Raw genomic sequence first — 20,752 nt, forward strand, 5'->3', positions numbered from 1 at the left:
TCAATAACTAACCTGATCTACCAGTGGCTCAGCACTTCAACTCCCCCTCCGGTTCTGAATCCGACCTTTCTGTCCTGGGCCTCCTCCATGGCCAGTGTGAGTCCCACTGTAAATTGGAGGAGCAGCACCTCATATTTTGCTTGGGTAGTTTACACCCAAGCAGTATGAACATTGACTTCTCCAATTTCAGGTAGTCCTCGCTTTCTCCCTCTTTCCCCTCCCCTTCCCAGCTCGCCCCGCTGCCTCCGTCTCTTCCTTTCTTCTTCCCGCCCCCACCACCCCCACATCAGTCTGAAGCAGAATCTCGACTCAAAACCTATTCCTTCGCTCCATAGATGCTGCCTCACCAGCTGAGTTTCACCAGCATTTTTGTCAACCAACCCATTTATATATCTTCCAAGTCATTGATATATATCATAAACAACGAAGGTCCCAGCATGGCTTCCTGGTCGCACTGGTTCTGGTTCTGCCTCTTTTGGATGCAGCATTTGGCTTAGCATTGTTTTAATACCTTGGAGTTTATAATCAACACTAAAGTTCTTACTGACATTTTTATATTAAAGCAGTAGGAACCTAGAGATACAACACAGAATCAGGCCACCAAGTCTATTTCTATTTTGTGCAGGCCATTGGAAGTAATTTGTGATTACTATCTTTGAGAATCGAGGTACATCGACTGAAGGGTCTTTAACCTGGTTCTCCTTCCACCAATTCTGCCTGACCTACTAAGCAGTTCCAGCACTTTCATTCTTTTTAACGTCTTTGAAGTCCACTTTCTAAATCTCTTTTCTAACTCCTTAAAATCTGCCTGTTGGACCTCAACCTTTCTACAACCCGTGTTGTTTATGCCAACATGGACCAAACTTTGGGCTGTTCATCCTCTTCCCTCCCCCCACCCATTCCAGAGTGTCCTTCTGTACCCAGTGATATGGTACAGTCATAGAGCACAGAAACAGGCTCTTCAGTGTGTCTGTGCTGGCTGTCACGTACCAATCTACTTGTTATCAAACTACTTGCTGGGTTGGAAGCTGCTTGGGCTCTTACAGAACCTGCCCGGAACTGACCAGAGTTGTCCAGAAGTTGTTGATTAATCTCCAAAGACAGTGGGTGTGGAGGGAGTGCACTGTTGGAATGAATTACGAGCACCTTCCGTTTCATTTTTTGAAGGCGTTTATTGATTAGATGTAAAAATGCGGGAAATTGTGGTAGAACACCGTTTGGCTTGTTTAGTGATCAGAGGCAGGAAGACACGGGGGTTAACTATGGGATCTTTGCTGGCCACTGTACAATGCCTCTGACGTGAAGGTGTATTGTAGTAGATTGCAGGAAGGGGAGGGTCAAGAGTGTTTTATTCTCATATGTCCCAGACAGAACAATGACATTCTTAATCGCAGCAGCACAACAGAATATGTAAACCGAATACCATGTAAATAATATAAACATATATTCATATATACACGTATCCATATATATACATTTATACACACACACACAAACAAACAACAGTGCAGTGCATATTGGAGAGTATAAAGAGGGATTGGTACAAATGCGTGGTTGATGGTCGGCATGAACTGGGTGGGCCGAAGGGCCTGTTTATGTGCTGTGTAATTGTAAGACACGTAGGACACGACCCTCACTGCGAGCAGTCGGCCAAGCCCAGAAGCGGAGTAAACTGGTGCTTGCACCTTTCACCAGCGTTGGTTCAGCTTTTTCCTCCTCCCCGCTCCAACTTTGTTTACTCTGCAGGCTTTGCCTGCGCGTCAACGCCCCTCCTCTCAAGGGGTTTCTTTTATTTGCTCGTAGCTCAATTGAACAAACAAGGAGACATGCTTTCCCCGTCCCCCCGGACCGAGTGGTGTTGAGTTATTTCCAGAGGGGCAAATGGACAAACAGGGTTTGTTGCCTTTGTTGTTTTTAACTGTGTCATTGCCCGCCCGGCAGGTGTCCTGCGGGACTCCCTGGAGCCGGCCCGGCCCGACCCGACCCGACCTGCCTGCCTGCCTGGGGCGGCGGCACTGAACGTGCAGGTCAGCACACGGCTCGCTGAGTGAGTGACTGGCCCCGACCTCATGGGGCTGCGATTGCGCCTCATCTCACCCAGGGCTGGGCAATGGGAGATGTGTGGCTGGAGAGAGGCAGAGAGATTAACCCTTTCATCACGCCAGCCCACATGGAGCCCGTGTGTGTGTTTGTGTTTAATTGTGCATGTGAATGGACGTGTGTGCGTATGAGTGTGTTCATGATGGGACCACCCCATGGAAGCCCATGGCTGGTTAGGAATTCCGAATAAGTCTAGTCCAGGGAGGAGTGTCGTGACCACTTCTGGACGCTGCTTCACAAAGGGTTCAATGTGTATGAAGAGATTGAAGGGGGGAAGAGGAAAATGTTTTTCACTCAGAATGTGGCAGGTTTTGGAACTCGCCATCTGTAAGAGAGGCAAAGGAGAATCCCCTCCCCCACACTTAAACGATACTTGGATGCTCACTGGAAAATATCTATTAAGGTCACACAATGGACGTATTAGCACAATTGCAGTTGATGGTTAGAGGCAGTGTCTGTAACAATGCAGTTTTGGCCTCTGGATAGGAAGCAGAGGGTGGTGGTGGACATTTGTTTCCAGACTGAAGGAACAGGGTGATCACTTGCAGGAGTCAGTGATGGGACCACTGCACATTTTGAAATATAATAATTTGGAGTTGAGCACACAGGAAATCATTTGAGGGTTATGTGGAAAGAATGAGAGAATGGGTCTCGTAGCTTATTTATGTGCTGTTTGATGCATTTGATAAGGTACATTTATCAATTAAATACAATCAGTTTTATTCGTCACATTGCACATAAAGAGGATGTAGATGAGAATGGTTTAAAAAATGGGATTAGTGGAGGATTAATGTAAATGGGCAACTGGTAGTGTGGGCTTGGTGGACTGAAGGGCCTGGTTCTGTGTTGTATATGGCTTTTAATATGTAAATGTCAGTAAGAACTTTAGTGTTGAATATAAACTCTGAGGTATCAGAACAATGCTAAATACATCCAGCATTTCAAAATAAACTGGAGTACAGTGATATAAGCTCTCTCGTATCAATATCAACATGTGACTTTAAATTTCATTGAATCAATACAAACTGAAGTGTGGTAAAATAAAGTCTAATGAATCAATATAACAACTCCTGGCTAAATATAAACTTCAGCAAAGTAAGGCAGACACGCATCAATATAAATCAGCGTATCTGTATAAACTTCAGTGTAGTATAACAACATCAATATAAATTCCAGTACATCACCGTCAAATTTAATGTTTCAAAGTATCAAACCGTTTCCTTGTTTTATGAGCTTCATCACCTCAGCCTATGTTGATTGCTATCATGGTTCAATCCATTTCTCAGCACCAATTTTCAAGAAATAAATTATCACAGTTCTAATATCAGTTGAATTGAACTTTGTTCTTTTTAGAGAACTTAAGGGAAAGAACCAGTTCCCACATTCCATAAGCCTAATTTGTTTCCACCCCACACGCGTAGCTATTTTCCCAGCATTGTTAAGAGATTAATTTACGAAAAAATAACTGCTTCTCTGGTGCAGTATTTCTAAATGTGTTCCCCATTCTTGGCTCTTAGATACAAGATAGATACAAGATACAATTTATTTGTCATTTGGACCCTTTGAGGTCCAAACAAAATGGCGTTTCTGCAGCCATACATTACAAACAAATAGACCCAAGACACAACATAATTTACATAAACATCCATCACATTGCTGTGATGGAAGGCCAAAAAAACTTATCTCTCCACTGCACTCCCCCCCCCCCCCCCCGATGTCAGAGTCAAAGTCAAAGCCCCCGGCTGGCGATGGCGATTGTCCCACAGCCATTAAAGCCACGCCGGGTGATGCAAGGTCGCACACCGGGTTCTTGATGTTAGAGTCCCCGGCGTGCGCTCGCAGAGTCCCGCGGTCATTCCAAGCCGCGCGGGGCGGTGCTGTAAGGCCCTGCTCCAGGAGCTCTTCGACCCTGCAACTCGGGCGGGAGAAGTCGCCGTTGCGGGAGCCCTGAAAAAGCGGTCTCCCTCCAGGGACCCGCGGGCTCCCGGTGCCACCGTCCGCCAGACCCGCAGTTGCAGCCTCCGAATCTCCTGAGGTCGGGCCGCAGCGCAGCAGCACTCCACCACCGCTCCACCCGCTCTGGACTCGGCCAGCTCCGCGACAGTGAGGTGAGTCGTCGGCACCAGAGCCCCCGGTCTTCCTGTTTAACAAAAAATAACAAAAACTACATAAAAACATAGACAAAAAATAATAAAAACGCAGACGGGCTGCAGAGGCCGCTGCTGACGAGAGTCGAGACAAAAAATAATAAAAACGCAGACGGGCTGCAGAGGCCGCTGCTGACGAGAGTCGAGCCGCCTAGGGTTGGAGGGAAACCCGCATAGGGAGGGAAACGAGTTTTAAATTTGAGTCTTACTCAAGGCTTCTGCCGTAGTTCTGCACTTATGAAGTTAAACATTCTGATTTCTATATTCTGCATTCTGCTTCCTATAGCATTGCAAAATAATTGAATTTTGAATCCTTCTCAGTTGTTTCTCCAATAAAAATAAGTTAAATTCCATTTGCGTGAAATTTGAAAATATTAGACTTCAAAAATTGGACTTCATGGACTCATTGCATTTGAATTTTAACAGGAATTCTCCTATTTATATTGTCCGGTGACAGGAAAACATCTGTGCACATCATAATGTGTTGGCATTGGTGTTACTTATGCAGTTTCACCCATAGTGGATGATTGAGGGAGCCTATTTGAATGTTCATTCTGAATGACATATAAACTTCCCTCATCCATGAATGCATTAGAATCCCCTTCTGAAACGTTCCCAAGACTGATGTTTCCCTTGACTGTTTGAACGCGCACACTCTTTTACTGCAATAAGGAAATCATTTTTTTTTTAGGTGTACTGAACATTGTATGTAGTTAATATAGAAACTATATATATCCAAAAAGTAGAATGAGGATCAACAGTGAATCAGCATACTGCTGCTTTACATGGGTGTAATGTTAGGAATATAAGGTCCTCAAACGTCAGCTATTCTCATCATTATCTGAACTCTCTCAGTCAATTATTGTTCCAATCTCCACACAGCCTTGTCCAGCAAAAATCTATTGTTCTCAGTCTTGAATTTATCTGCATCATATTTAGATTTTGTAAATGAATGTGTACCTCCTTAATGTCAGCGACCTGGTGCAGCAGTTAGCGCTGCTGCTTCAATGCTCAGGCGACCCAGCTTCGATCCTGACTTCGGGTAGATCTAATTGCAATCATAATTCTACATTCCCACTTACCCTCAGTAACCTTTCACTCACTTAGTTATCATGGATCTACCTCTGCCTGGAAAATATTTAACTCTGCTTCCACCATTCTTTAAAGATGGGCATTGAAAAAAGTCAAGGCAAGGACACCTGGTAATTTGTTTTCTTCATTCTCCCTTAAGCGGATGACCCATTAGTATTTTTTTAACAATGACCTCAAGATGTTAGCACAAAAATAAACACTTTCCCTCTCCATCCTCTCCAGACCTTCAGGATCATTTGTATTTCAACCAAATCCTCCCACATTCTTCCAAAATCCCAGTACTTTCATGCCTCGTCTGTCCATCCTTTCTGCATGAACTTGAATTTTCAAGAGAAGGTCACCTGACGGACTATTCAACAGAGGTTCATGGTATGGACTGTCCACTGCAGGGTCACCGTTGGTGAAGAGTAGATCTGCACACTGGCCAAGGAACGATTGAAGGATTGTCTGGTGTTTGTGACAAAAGCAGGAAAGGCAAACTGCACTCAGTGGGGTAGTCAGCCTCTGTGGAGAGTCATCATAGTTCACCTTTCACGTACATGCTTTCCGTGTATATTGCAACATCAGAACGAGAATTACTTGCTCCTTTGCTGCCAGCCTGGACCTGCAGATGAAGACCTCAGCAAAGAACTCGCTGAGGCCAAGTACTTCATTCAAAGTGCAGAGGCATGGAATTCTATCAAGCAATTAATGAGATATTGACCCAGTAGGACATATATTGCAAGTTTGGGTTGCACAGTTCATTTATGTAATGCACATGTGTGATGCATGCAGAGCATGATGCTAATCTTCCTGCAGCACCCATAGATGCCTATGTTGTTAATCTTATTCACATTCATGGAATTAATGCCCAGAGTGGGCCATAGACAGGAGATCCTTTCGGACCAGCAGGAAGAACCCTCACACTAAGCTGCTTCAATAGATCATCAGTTGCATTGTCTGTTATGGATGGACCATGGACTTCTTGCAGATAACAAAAAGTACAGAGACCCTCTCCTTTTGAACCTGATAACCGCTACAAATAATCATAAATATGTCCCACCATATCAATAAACACATTCAAACATTTAAATATCTAAAAGCAAATGATACTAGCTAACGATCCATTAAGGCTATTGAAACTTACAACCAGGAACTGGTTTTGAAACAACAAGGTCTGTGGCTGTGACCTTGTTCAATAGATTGATCTCTAATAGAATAGAGTGTCACTTTATACAAGTGGTCTGGATACCGGTCATCATTTTGATATGCACAATTAATAAAGGTATATAAATACATTTGTTGAAAACAAATTCAACACAAGGCCTTGGACTAACCCTGTGAGAATTATGCTCCTCCCAAAGAACATATCAATGGATAACAAGAACTGACAGATAGGCCACCTACCTATAACAAAACAAATAGGATGCATTGGTTAAGGACTCACTAGCACCCAACACAAGCAGGAAACGGTGGAAAGGAACAAGCAGCAAAGCCTCCATACAAAATGAAGCCTAATGAAGAGGGAGCGAGGACTGTGCACAGGAACCTTGCATCCAACAGTCTCTCAGGAACTCCACCCAGTCTGTTCGAAGACAAATGCAACCAAGGCTCTCCCAAAGGCAGTGGTGACAGAGATGGATGTCTCTGCTCAATGGATGGATACATGGATAAGACAGGTTTGGAGGGATATGGACCAAACACAGGCAGGTGGGACTAGTGTAGCTGGGACATGTTGGCCAATGTGGGCAAGTTGGGCCAAAGGGCCTGGTTCCACACTGTTTCACTCTATAACTATGAAATCTGTTACTGTTTGCAGGCAGTGAGTATTTGAACATTCTCACCAGCAGCACTAGGACACAAAGAAGAGTGCCCCTTTATTCAAGTAGTCTGGAAACTGATCACCATTTTGATATGCACAATGACAGGCACCGGCCCATGTTCTAAGCCGTTTTATCTTTTCATGTACAAAAGATGTTCTCAGCCACTAGTCTACACATCTCCAAATAGCTCCCAAAGGCAACATTTCCAAGATAATTGACTTGAGGTTTAAATAATTGTTTTGTCTTGCGGAAGGTCCCTTGGGATACAGAGCATCATTTCCCCAGCATCGAGCCAATGCATTATCCACTGGTTGGAAGTGGTTAATTGAGGTCCAGATGCAGACAATTTAATTCCTGATTTATTAAGCAAGACACTGAGTATTAGATATTGCCAAAGGTCACGATAGTTTATTGTACATCCAGCATATGGTGTTGAATAAGCGAGACAAAAATATTTGGAGAAATCCTGGCTATTTCTATTCTTTATAAATATGTGACTGTATATGAATTTCATCTACCCAGTGTTGTTTGTGAGGTATTTTCCACAATGATTAGTGCAGGTAGCTGAAACAAATTCATCCTATAATTAAGATAGACACAAAGTGCAGGTCAGCGGGTCTGGTCAAGGTCTGAAGAAGGGTGCCGACCCAAAACGTCACCCATCCTTTATCTCCAGAGATGCTGCCTGACCCGCTGAGTTACTCCAGCATTTATTGTCTATCTTAGGAATCTGCTAGCATCTGCAATTCCTTTCTACACACCTATCATATAATTAGTCTACTAGACCACACTGCCATTCATAGCATTTTAATGCTGTGGGTTAAGATGAAGTTCGTGTAGCCCAGAATGGAAATTTCATGATACGGGCTCATAATGTAACAATTTGTTGCCTCCAATGTATCTTGCTTCTTATTTTCAATTTCATTTCTAATTTGACCTTTCCTTGCACTCAAGGGAGTGTTTTATTTTTTATTTTATTAAGAAATCTTATTCCAGTTTGGTGCAGTTCTCAGCATAGACTGATGCCCAGTTCACATGTTCTCATCGATTCATTTCAGAATGTTCCTGACACTGGCTGTCATTCTTATGGAGATATTGTCATTTGTTTTTAAGCCTATCCCATTTATTTTGCTTTGTTTTATCCAGGATTTGCTTTCTGTCTCTTCAATAAGCATTCCTAATCGAGGCTGGCTCATGTTTCAATGAATGGGTCTGGTGACTTAGTCCCCTTGCATTCAGTTTCACCACTTCATTGTGCCCGAGTTACACAACTTGTTCTGCACAAATTGCAGCCTCAGGTCCAATAATTAATGTTGTCGTCCAGCAGCACTTGAATGGGTGGGCTGTAAAATGAATATCTGGACAAAATCAAATCTTTGCTCAATCGGTTTGCAATTCAAAAAAGTTCAGATCTTTGTCTCTTTGTCCCTTTTTTTTCATTCCCAGCTCCATCTCCAATCAAAAGGACTCAAGATCCCAGCACTCACATGATTAAAGTACTGAGTTGGCAACTCCTTAACTTTTCGTGCCAAGTTTTACCACCTACCTCTTACTCCTTCATCACTGAGCTCTTCTGCTCAGTTCCATCATTATTACAATGAGCTGCACCAAGCTAAGGTTCAGTTTGCATTAAGAGTGCAGTTAACAATATTTTCCCACACTGGATCCTTTGAATCATTGGGAACTATTGGACGCATGAGAGATCCCTGTAACTCCATCCAAACTAGTTCTACTTCCTGATTTTCTGACCCACATTCCTCGCTCTCCGCTATTTTACTCCTTTCTTTAACAACAGACCTACCCATGCTCCTTTTCCAATTTGCCTATCCTAAATTTTCCTGGAATTCATAATTGGGAATACCCAGTGTCATAGTCTTCCCAGCAAAAAAGGGATGTCCCTTCCGCTAGGATACCTCACGAGAAAGCACCTAACCCAGTAACAAAGTGGCGTTTCATTCATTAGACTCCTTTTACTCAGTTACTGCCTTATAGCACCAGAGACCCGGGTTCAATCCTGACTCCGGGTGTTGTCTGTAGGGGGAGTCCAGACCCAGGGGTCACAGTTTAAGAATAAAGGGTAGGCCATTTAGGACTGAGATGAGGAAAAACCTTTTTTACCTAGAAAGCTGAGAATCTGTGGAATTCTCTGCCACAGAAGGCAGTGGAGGCCAATTCACTGGATGTTTTCAAGAGAGAGTTAGATATAGCTCTTAGGGCTAACGGAATCAAGGGATATGGGGAGAAAGCAGGAACGGGGTGTAGCGGCACCTGCTGGTGCACGCATGTAATCAAACCGTGCGGCCAGGTGCTTCAGTCACGTGACTATGGGGAGGGGTTTGTGTTTGCGTAATTTCTGGGCGATGGCCCTTCAGTCGTTCTCGACCACCGTTGTGGTTTGACCTTTGTATTGGCTGTGTTGTGTTACTCCGTTGATTTCATCATTTTGTTAATAAAACTGATTTTGGAAATCGACTCTCGTCAACCCGCCAAAGGGGTACTGATTTTGGATGATCAGCCATGGTCATATTGAATGGCCTACTCCTGCACCTATTTTCTATGTTTCTATGAATTTGTACGTTCTCCCTGTGACCAGCGTGGGTTTCCTCAGAGGGCTCCGGTTTTCTCCCACACTCCAAAGCCGCACAGATTTGTAGGTTAATTAGCTTGGTAAAATTGTAAATTGTCGCGAATGTGTGTTAGTATGTGGGGATCACTGGTCGACGTGGACCTAGTGGGCTGAAGGGCCTGTATCCGTGCTGAATGTCTAAACTAAACTAAACAAAACTAATCATAGGCCTCAGCCTGGAGATGCTGGCTGTTCCACAGGTTCTGAATTAGAGATCTCTTCGCTTCTTGCAAATGTGGTTATCTCTGCTGTGAGTAGAATCCTGGACTTCCCACAGGATGTGCCTCCATACAGACAAGCACCCGTAGTCAGGATTGAACCCGGGTCTTTGGCGCTGTAAGGCAGCAACTCTACGGTTTTGCCACCGTGCCACCCATGTAGGAACCATGTTCCAGTGACTGTACAGCTTGCAAGCAAGAGAAGAAATGGGTGACTACTGGACACACCAGCAGAGAGGCAGGAAGGTAAAGCAGAAAGGACTTGTTTTGTTGTCAGAGAAACCACATGGTATATTTATAACAACCTGCCTATATAATTTAAATAGGATAGGATGCGGGGTGGAAGATTGCAACCTTCACGTGGTCCGCCCTGTTTCGACTAATGCAATCAACTCGACGTGCACAAACGGAAGATCAAATAGAACAAGTTGTCCTACAACTTTAGGCTGTGCACGCCACACAAAAGAAGAAGGATAGGATGCCTTGCATGGCTTTGCAAGATCAAAAGCGTCAGACATGGAAAATTGCAGCCCACCTGTTTTTCTGACATGCGGAGGTACTATGAAAATGCAGGGAAGTACTATAAAAACACTATGAAAATCAGTTTAAATTAGTGATGCCAAAGAGTAGTGCCACAGATGATGGTATGAATGAAGATTGCGGTGAATTGAATAGTTAAATGGCCAGAGAATGGCATGGGTATGATACAACAGCCATGACAGAAAGGGTGGGAGCAGCCTCTGAATCACAACTGATCACAAGGTTTTTAGACCTGATAGACGAGGGGTGTAGCAATACTGGTTCAGGAAACAATGATAGTTATGGGGAAGGCTGATGTTCTGCAAAGATCAACAAATAAGGCCACGTGGGTTGAAATGAGGAACAACAAATGGGCAGGCTCATTGATGTGAGTGTTGTATAAGGCCTGAAATATCGGAGCGAGGCAGAAGTGTAATTGTGCAGCCAAGTATCTGAGAGGTACATAAATAGGAAGCAGCAATGGCAGGGAATTTCAACTGCCCCCATATTAACTGGGACAGTAAATAAGTAAAGGCCACAGAAGGAGCAGAATTGAAATAAATTCACGAGAACCTTTTTAATTTGTATGAATCACACCACTCAATAGAAGGGTTGGTAATGGACTTAGTCTCAGGACATTGTGGTGTATGTCTACCAAATGCTAAACACATCTATTACCATAAAGCTGGTGGGTTGGCACAGATTGAGAAAACATGTCACTTTGTTACCTATTGAAGGATTCATTTTGCTACAGAGCCAGCACGATTAGACGGCCTCAATAGCAGCTGTGTTTCCTTGTTGGTCATTTGTAAATGCTTTTAAAAAACAATATGCTGGAGGAACTCAGCGGATCAGGCAGCATCTATGGAGTGAATAGATGACATTTTGGGTTGGGACCCTTCTTCATCTGATAAAGCGTCCCAACCCAAAGCGTGGTCTGTCCGTTCCCTCTACAGATGCTGTCTGACTCGTTGAGTTACTCCAACACTTTGTTTTTTGTTGAAGATACCTGCATCTACACTTTGTTGTGTCTCTAAGTAAATGCAATCCTGACCATTGTGGAAGAATTTACATAACATCTGAGTGGCAACGTGAAGAAATATCCTTCTTGAATCAAAATTGTTTGGGTGGAATCGGTGAGCCTCTGAGTCATGAAGGAAAAGAATGACTCCCTCAGCAATAAAGCAAGAAATAGTGTGTGAGAGGGGTTGTAATGGCAGCATCAGTGGCTTCTTCATCATGACCTGGGGAGGGTGTTGGTGGAGAACCAACTAACCACAGGAATTTGAGAGGCAGGAAAGATGCATGTCACAAGACTGCAAAATGCAAGAGGCCCTGCCCTGCAAAGGCACACACCCTCCATTCAACCACACAAACCAGACTGCTGCTAAAATTGCAACAGTATAGGACAATCAGCATAGGCTTGCAGAGCAAACAAGGAAAGGTGTACTGTATAGCTCACATCTTCCACAGAGACAGGGACATTCACAAACTGCACAAACGAGAGATTACCCACGGGATGTACTATTACAATGCAGTCTTCTCTTAAATAATGGTTTAAGAGAAGACTGCATTGTAATATTACGGTCAAGATAAGCCAGAGCTAGTATGTAATCATAAGATCATAGGTGATAAGAGTAGAATTAGGCTATTTGGTCCATGTGGATTGAGAGCTTGCCATTCAATTATGATTGATTCATCTCTCTCTCTCTCCTAACCCCATTCTCCTGCCTTCTTCACCGTAACCTCTCACACCTGTACTAATCAAGAATCTATCTATCCCTGTCTTAAAAAATATCCACTGACTTGGCCTCCACACCCTGTGGCAAAGAATTCCACAAATTCACCACCCTCAAACTAATTAATTTCCTCCTCATCTCCTTCCTAAAATAATGTCCTTTAATTCTGAGGCTATGACCTTTTGTCCTCGACTCTTCCACTAGTGGAAACATCCTCTCCACATCCACTCTATCCAAGCTTATCATAATGAATGCTGCTACTGCAGCAGACTGCTCAGTGATGGCTGGACACCCACAGACTCGATGTCGGCCATCGCATGAACAAAGAGCAATGTCCTGCTGGGCACACAGTTTGGATAAGTGTCACAGACATCGGAAGGAATGAAAAGTGCTGTGACTCCGAATGACAGGGAAACCAAGCTGCTGATAATTGTGGCAGACCACACTCGGAAACCGACAGGGACTGAATTAGAACAATTGCGGCAAACAGGTTCCATTATGTATACTTGGTGAACAAAAGACAAGGAATAGACTCTGACACAGAAGGACACTGGGCAGCCCATTAGATTCATGCTTGCAGACCAATCTCATCAGTACCATCCCCTCTCATCATATTCCTATGTAGCCCCGCTACTTATTTACTCTCATGCTTGACCATCAACTTGTCTTGGATTCTTTCCCAATTAATTAGATTAGATTTGTTTATGTTTATATACTGTACACCAGAGTGCAATAAAATTCCTTGTTCACGTGAAGCTCACAGAACGAATAGTATACATACATAACAAAGCCTGTAGCAATGCTCTACTCAAAGGGTAATGTACAGTGGCAATTAAACTATCAACACAGGATGTCGATTGAAACTGCAGTGCCCAGTGAAACCCCAAGTAGTCATAGGAAGGACATGCAAACTCTGCACAGATAGCATTCAGTATGCGGATGGAAAGTCTCTTGAACTTCTACAGGTGTAGAGAGTATATTTGCTGGTTGCATCATGGCCTGGTTCAGTAACTCGAATACCCATGAACGAAGGAGATTACAAAAAGTGGAGAACACTGCCCAGTCCATCATGGGTACTGACCTATCCTCCATCAAAGGGATCTATAAGAGGCACTGTCTCAGACAGGCAACCATCATCATCAAGGACCCACATTACCCCGGAAACGCTCTCATTTCATTCCTATCATTGAAAAGCAGGTACAGGTATAAGAGTCAGAAAACTCTAACGCCCAAGTTCAAGAACAGCTTCTTCCCAACAATTTATCAGGTTATTGAACACCACAAACTCAAACAGAACTCTGAGCTACGAACCACCTGAGTTGCATGAGGGACTTTGAGATTTGTTTTGTTTTTGCACCATATTGGGTTCTTGATTTATTCATTTTTTAAATATTTGTTTGTTTATTATCATTATTTGTTTATTATATTGGGCACTGTGTTTATAGACCTGTTGGGCTGCTGCTGCTGAAAGTAAGTTTGAAGAAGGGTCTCGACCCGAAATGTCGCGTATTCCTTCGCTCCGTAGATGCTGCCTCACCCGCTGAGTTTCTCCAGCATTTTTGTCTACCATAAACATTTAACTGTTCTGTTTTGGGACATATGACAATAACGCACTCTTGACCCTTGACCCAGGTCGGGATCAAACCTGGGTCGTGGGAGCAGTGGGACTATCTGCGCACCATCGTGCCAACCCGGCAGGTCTCCTTTGCTTCCAGAATCATGTATTCAGTCATTGATGCAGTGCAGTGAAATGGAGGCAAGAAACAGGCACTGAGGAGAACCGATGGCACCAGCTGCAATGGAAAGTGCCTGGAAGAATCAGGAGCAGAAAGAGGACCTGATCACAGGAGAGGACATAGCGGCAGGACACAGTGCTTGCAAAGGGCAGATTGAAGGGCATCAGATATGTGACAATCCTGCCTCTTCTCCCACAGCTAGAAACCTGATCTTTGCCAAGATGTTTGAGGAACTAAAGAATGGGTTGGACGACTGAAAAGAACCTTCCATTGATGAGCGAATTAGGTTTCTCGGGAAATTGGGTAACATATACTTTGAAACTGAAGAACAACTGATGGGAACATACTACAGGGAGTCAAACGTGTCGAAGCAAACTATGTGGCATCACTACAGAGGTTGGAAGATGAAGCAACTGCAAAGGAACCTTGACCATAAGACAATGGAGGATTTTCTCAAATAAATTTTCAAAGATGCTTTTAGCATTGGAAGATCAATAGATGAATTTCTCTAGCTTGAACGCATGTTGGACTTTGCTGGACATTGTAGGAGGCCAAAGATAGAGTCAGAGTGCGAATGGTATGGGAATTAAAGTGGTGTCAACCTCCCTAACATTGATGAATCAGTTCTCCTCCATGTTGAACACCACTGGCTCAAAGTAACAAGGACACTGGGTGGAGAACTTCAATATCCATCACAGACCAAACTAGAACGTCCTAAAGAGCAGAGCTGCCAGAGGAGGACCTACAGATGGATAAACCGGTATTAGAGGCTGGAAAGACACCCCCATCTTCAATGACGATGGAGTTCAGCACGTTTGCCGAAGATGCAGCTAAATGTTTTAGCCAGAACATATAAGCATTTACACCTCTTCCTGAGATCACTGTCTCTAGCCAGTTTAATTTGCAACGCAAAACTGAGAACTCTGGAAACAATCAAAATCCCAATGGTAACACTGAAGACTGCCGCTCCCAAACTAATCATGCTCCAGCCAAGCTGTTTCAGTATAATTTATTTTCAGTTAATTAATTTTCGGATACTGAGACACCCTGCCATTTATTGCATGGCCCTACCTGCTCATGAGGAGATTGTGGTGAGTTGTTCCCTTGAAATGCTGCAGTCCTTCTGGTGAAGGTGTTCCCACAGTGCGTTTGGGGAGGGATTCCGATATTTATAGCTTGCAGAGATAGACACAAAGTGCTGGAGTAACACAGCGGGTCAGTCTGCACATCTGGAGAAAAAGGAGAGGTGATATTTCAGGACGGGTCCCTTCTTCCCATTTGCAGTTCTTCTTTTTTACGTTAAAGCTAGCAGGTTAGATTTGTCCTGCTTATTGTTATTGGGACATACCTGGGCAAAGTTCCATACATTGGATAGAGGCCAGTGCTGTAACTGCACTCGAATCGCTGGGCTGGAGGTACAGCTATTTCTGGAGAACATGTCTTTCATTCTAGCTGGACTATTGTCTGGTCCCATTGCCTTTACCCTGTCCAGTGCTTTTCAATACGACATGAAAGTAAGCAACTGGAGCAGACATAGACCAATTGAACTTGGAAGCTGCTCCAAGTAAGATAACTGTAATGTATATAATGTAATTCGCATATGTTATGTCTTGTGCAAAGGGACGCATGCGCTGGAGGAGACTCATGGTGGCGTCCTGCAATAAAGAAGCTTGGTAGTTTACTCCTGTATCTGAGAGTCCTTTTGAGTCAGTTCCAAGTACCCAAAATATACTACAATTGACGACGAGGATGGAGATGGATTGAACTCACCCACAGGACTGTTTTGCAACACGTAGGATTGTTTAACAGTTTAAACTGTAGATACGGAGTTGTGTCACAGTTGTTTGCGAGCTGGACAAGAGAGGCCTGCAGATCCCTCTATGCCGGGGACTGCATTTAAAACATCAGCTGTACAAGTCGGCGAGTTTTGTCAGGCTATCTCTATGTTGTGTCTACGTGGCAAGATGTCGTCCTTTGGATTGTTGCTCATTTTAAACTGAGTTTTCCTTTTGTCAAATTCCTCAAACTGAATAGTCTTTGTATAAGTTTTAGGTGAATTGTTACACCAAAACACACAACAACAGCACGAAGAGGATAAAAGAACAGAAAAGGAAAGAAGAAGGATTGTCAGAAAAAAAAAGGTGTGTGTTTGGAAACAAAGTGGAACGGCACCAAGCCAAAAGATTTGGCGCCAAATGGTTTTGGATTGGCGCCAAAGAAAAGCAAGGTCGGAACAGGAAGCAAGGAAAACAAGTGGGGCAGTAAGTAAGTGTCACCGAAGAAAGCAGCGGAAAGCTGGAAGCCTAACCAGCAGGACAGCGACCGTGCCAACTTACCTGGGACATTTTCCAAGGGCTGTGCAGCCAAGGCAAAGGGGCAGAAGAGGCCCAGCAGCTGCCACCGACTTCGGACGTTTTCCAGGGCTGTGTAGCCCACAGCCAGGCCCAGGAGCCGCCAACAACGTCGAGTGAGGGCCTAGTACCGGGTAGGAAACGGACAGGTCCAGTGAAGCCACCGACGAAACGGAGTCAGCCCAGCTGGGAGAAGAGTCAGCCCGGTCGAGGGAGAAAGCCGGGCCGCGTGAGAAGCGGACCAGCAGCGAGAAAAAAAAGCACGCCACGCGTGAGAAGCGGACCGGCAGAGTAAAAGAAAACTGGCCGCGAGAGAAGCGGACCGGTCGTGAAAGAAAGCCCGGTCGGGAGTAGAGTCAGCCCGACCGTGAGCAGAAAAGAGGGCCCGGCCGCGCAAGAGAAGCGGACCGGCCGCGGGGGAAAGCCTGGACTATAGAGGAAGTCCGGCCCCAAGCAAAGAGTGGGTCCGCACGAGAGAAGCAGGACAGCGCTCAAGCACTTCAGCCCGGTCGTGAGCAGAAAGTGGAGAAAGCCCGGTCGCGAGAGAAAGCCGGCTGAGGGAGAAGCGGGTCCCAGCGAGAAAAGCGGGAACTAGCAGCAGTAACTCGCAGTAGTCGACTTGGCAGCGAGCCAGCGGCAGCAAAAGTAACGGTGAAGCCCGGAGAAGCCAGTAAATACAGCAAAAGTGGAGGTCTGGCGAGGCCAGCAGCAAAAATACCAGTGGGGACAGCTCGAGAGGTCGAGAAGGCACTGGAGGCCATAGGCCGACAAGCTGGACCGGTGAAATTCTTCAAAGTAAAAGCAGGACTGTTCAATGTAATGCGTTGTTCACTATTCCTTCACAGTAAAAGCGGGACTGTTTGGATGTAATGCCTTGGTCACTGTTATTAATAGTAAATCTGTGTGCATAGCAGGAATATGGTTAAAATGTTCTAAATGTCTATTAACATGAAATGCTGGTTAATAGTATAAATCTATTATTATAAGAATTAGTAATAGTCAGTGGGCTGGATCACTTCTTAGTGTGTAGAAGGATTAAGTCTAGTGCAGAATACACAGTGAGAGAAAAGAAGATAGTGCACCTGAATAGCAACAGGTAGCATGGCTTTTCAAATTGTAGGAAACGTGCCCCAATTAGATTATGGGTGTAATTTTGAGAAATGGACCAAAGTCTTGGAGGCTTGTTTCATTTCCAATGATATTGCTGCAGAGGAGAAGAAGAGAGCATGGTTCATATTAGGCTTAGGAAGAGAGGGTTATCAAACCTTACGTATGTTACTGCTGCCATTTAAGCCCACAGATAAAATGTATGAGGAGTGTAAGGAGGCTTTAATGGCTCATTTCTCGCCAAAACCTCCAAGGGTATCCAGAGGCAAGGAGCCTGAACTAAAGAGGGCAGAGAGTCTCTCAAAGGACCAAGGTCAAGTGCCAAAGGACAAAGGTCAAGTGCAAAAGGGACACAAGTCAAGTGCAAAGGGACACAGGTCAAGTGCAAAGGGACACAAGTCAAGTGCAAAGGGACACAAGTCAAGTGCAAAATGACACAGGTCAAGTGCTAAGGGACAAAGGGCAAATGCAAAGTGGCAGAAGTCAAAGGCAAAGAGAAATTGCCATCCAAAGGGCAACCCTAGCTATTCAAGCTGCATTCAGGGGTATGAAGGTACGGAGAGAAATCCGGAACAAACAGAAGGCAGCAACGGTAATACAAGCAGCATTTAGAAGGCACAGAGTATACCGTCAATACAAGGCAATGAGATTGGCAGCTATAATAGTACAAACCCATTATAGGGCACACCTTCAAATGGAAAGTGATCGCAAAACTTACAAGAAGGTACGCAGAAGTGTTGTACTGCTTCAGGCAGCCTACCGTGGAATGCTTGTTCGAAGGCAACTGCGGGGCATGCATAAATCTGTCAAGGTCATACAGACTTATTATCAGATGTATAAACAGCGTCAGTATTTTAAGAAACTATGCTGTTGTGCCATTGCGGTACAGCAACGATACAGAGCATGCCAGATAAGAGATGTCCAAGTGAGACAGTATAAGAGTTTGAGAGAAGCAGTGGTGGGTATTCAGGCCTTGTACTGGGGGATCAAAGCCAGAGTATTGGTAGAGAAAACCAAGGCAGCACGCTGTATTAAGTCATTCATAAGAATGTGCATTACAAGAAAGCATTTCTTGATGCAAAAGGCGGCTGTAGTCACTCTGCAAGCTGCATACCGTGGTTACCGATTAAGGGTACGGTACAGAGCTATGCGACAAGTAGTCATTTCGATCCAGAGATGGTACAAAGCATGCAAAATAGGGCATTCCCAGTTTGTGCAATATCAGTCAATGAGGGATGCAACTATTACCATTCAAACTGCCTACAAGAGTATGGTGGTTAAGCAAAAGAGAGCTACTGTAAAAGTGCAGTCAGTACTCCGTATGAGTTGGTATAGGAAAGACCTAAGGAGACAAATAGTTGCACAACCGAAAAGGCTGAAACGATACAAAAGGCTTAAACGATATAGGAAAGACTTCCTCAAACCGATTTATACAGCAGTGTAGTGCAGTATCTCTACCATGCTTATATAGTAAGAGAAATATGCAGAGCACAAATCAAAGCCACTGCTATATTGCAAGGACAGTATAGATCCTACTTCTTGATGAATAACCAGAAAGGTGATTTAAGAAGACAAATAGATGAACAGCAGAAAAGGCTTAAACGTTGCAAAGAACAGTTAAATAAATATGTGACGATGAGCAAAAAGCTGTTAACAGAAAAGTCTAAAGAAGAGAGGCTTGTCGGTCGAGACAAAAGTATGCAGGACCGATTGCGATTAGGACACTTCAGTATAGTCCAGCATGGAGCTTCCTTCACTGAGCAATGGACAAATGTTTATGCATTGCAGAATGTCATTATACAACAAGAGCAGATAAATATGTAGCGGCAGGAAATTGAGCGACGGAGAGCGCCTGAAAAACGAAAACCTGCAGTCATGTGTCAGATCCCACCTACAAATAAGGAACAGAAACAGAGGAAATGTTAACTTTAGCAGAATATCAAGAACAGGAAGAAATCTGCAAATTACATTAGGATATTTAAAAAGGGAAGAGGCAGAGATACAGGTAGAGCTAGAGTGATTAGAAAGATGAGTGGAATGAACCATTATTAGTGCTAAGTTTTAGTACGATTATTACAGTTATGAGGATGTAATGTAAGATGACTGTAATAATATAATTTTGCAACTGTGTGTTAATCAATTATATTTAACGTACTAGAAATGGTGTTATTCGCCTCCAAGCTAAAGGGGGAGCAGTGTAATGTATATAATGTAAATGGTGTAACCTGCCTCCAAGTTAAAGGGAGGGCAGTGTAATGTATATAACGTAATTAACATATGTTATGTCTTGTGCGAGGGGACGTGTGCGCTAGAGGAGACTCATGGTGGCGTCCTGCAATAAAGAAGCTTGTTAGTTTACTCCCGTATCTGAGAGTCCTTTTGAGTCAGTTCCAAGTACCCAAAATACACTACAATAACAAATCATCTAATTTTGGCCTTACCGCCATTTTCCTGAGCTCTTTCCATATCCTTTTACTCCCTTGCAGTTCAATCATCTGTCAACCTCTACATAATACATTCAATGACTGCCTCTTTTGATCTCTGGGATACAGGATTCCAGAGATTTGTAAAGCTTTGAATGGTCTCTAAAGCCTAAATTCTATAGACAATATTCCTCCTCATCCCCATCTGAAATAGGTAACCGCTTATTCTGAAACTATGCCCCTAACTCTGGATGGTCCACCTACAGAAACATCCTCACAGATTCATCCTGTCAATCATCTTCAAAATCTTATGTTTCAATAAAATCAGCTCTCAATCTTTGAAACTCCAACTTGCTCAACCTTTCTTCATACATTATACTTCATCCCCATTCATCTCAAAAATCAATCAAGTAAACCTTCTCAGCTTCCTTTGGAAACAAATCATGCCTTAAATTAGGAGATCAAACCTGTACGTAGTATTCCACGTGCGGTCTCACCAGCGCTGGTGAGAACGCAAAGTTAGAGTCATACAGCGTGGAAACAGGCCCTTTAGCTCACTGAGCCAGAGTGCCAAATCTGTGGAATTCATTGCCACAGACTACTGTGGAGGTCGTCGTTGGGTAAAGCGGATATTGATAAGGACTTGATTAGTAAGAATATCAAAGGTTATGGGGAGAAGACAGGAGAATGGGGTTGAGAGAAAAAAAATAGTTCAGCCATGATTGAACGACGGAGCATACGGTGTCTTATGATCAGATAATACACCAACTATCTATCTATCTATCTATCTATCTATCTATCTATCTATCTATCTATCTATCTATCTATCTATCTATCTATCTCTAAAACTCTGATCTTGTTATCTTCAGGTCTTTCTATTTGTGCAAAAACG

General features: G+C 43.8%; 1 protein-coding gene across 1 annotated transcript; it reads left to right on the top strand.

Annotated features, from left to right (window-relative positions):
• Positions 1-39: 39 nt before the first annotated feature.
• LOC129700607 (serine/threonine-protein kinase tousled-like 2) lies at positions 40-20,367 on the top strand (the record flags this gene model as incomplete). Its single annotated transcript, XM_055641224.1, has 3 exons — positions 40-51; positions 195-247; positions 18,874-20,367. Coding segments are annotated over 3 exons (453 nt in total), but the record flags the coding sequence as incomplete, so codon positions are not given.
• Positions 20,368-20,752: the final 385 nt, after the last annotated feature.

The sequence above is a fragment of the Leucoraja erinacea genome, chromosome 9 (genome assembly GCF_028641065.1).
Source record: "Leucoraja erinacea ecotype New England chromosome 9, Leri_hhj_1, whole genome shotgun sequence".
Classification (NCBI taxonomy): domain Eukaryota; kingdom Metazoa; phylum Chordata; class Chondrichthyes; order Rajiformes; family Rajidae; genus Leucoraja; species Leucoraja erinaceus.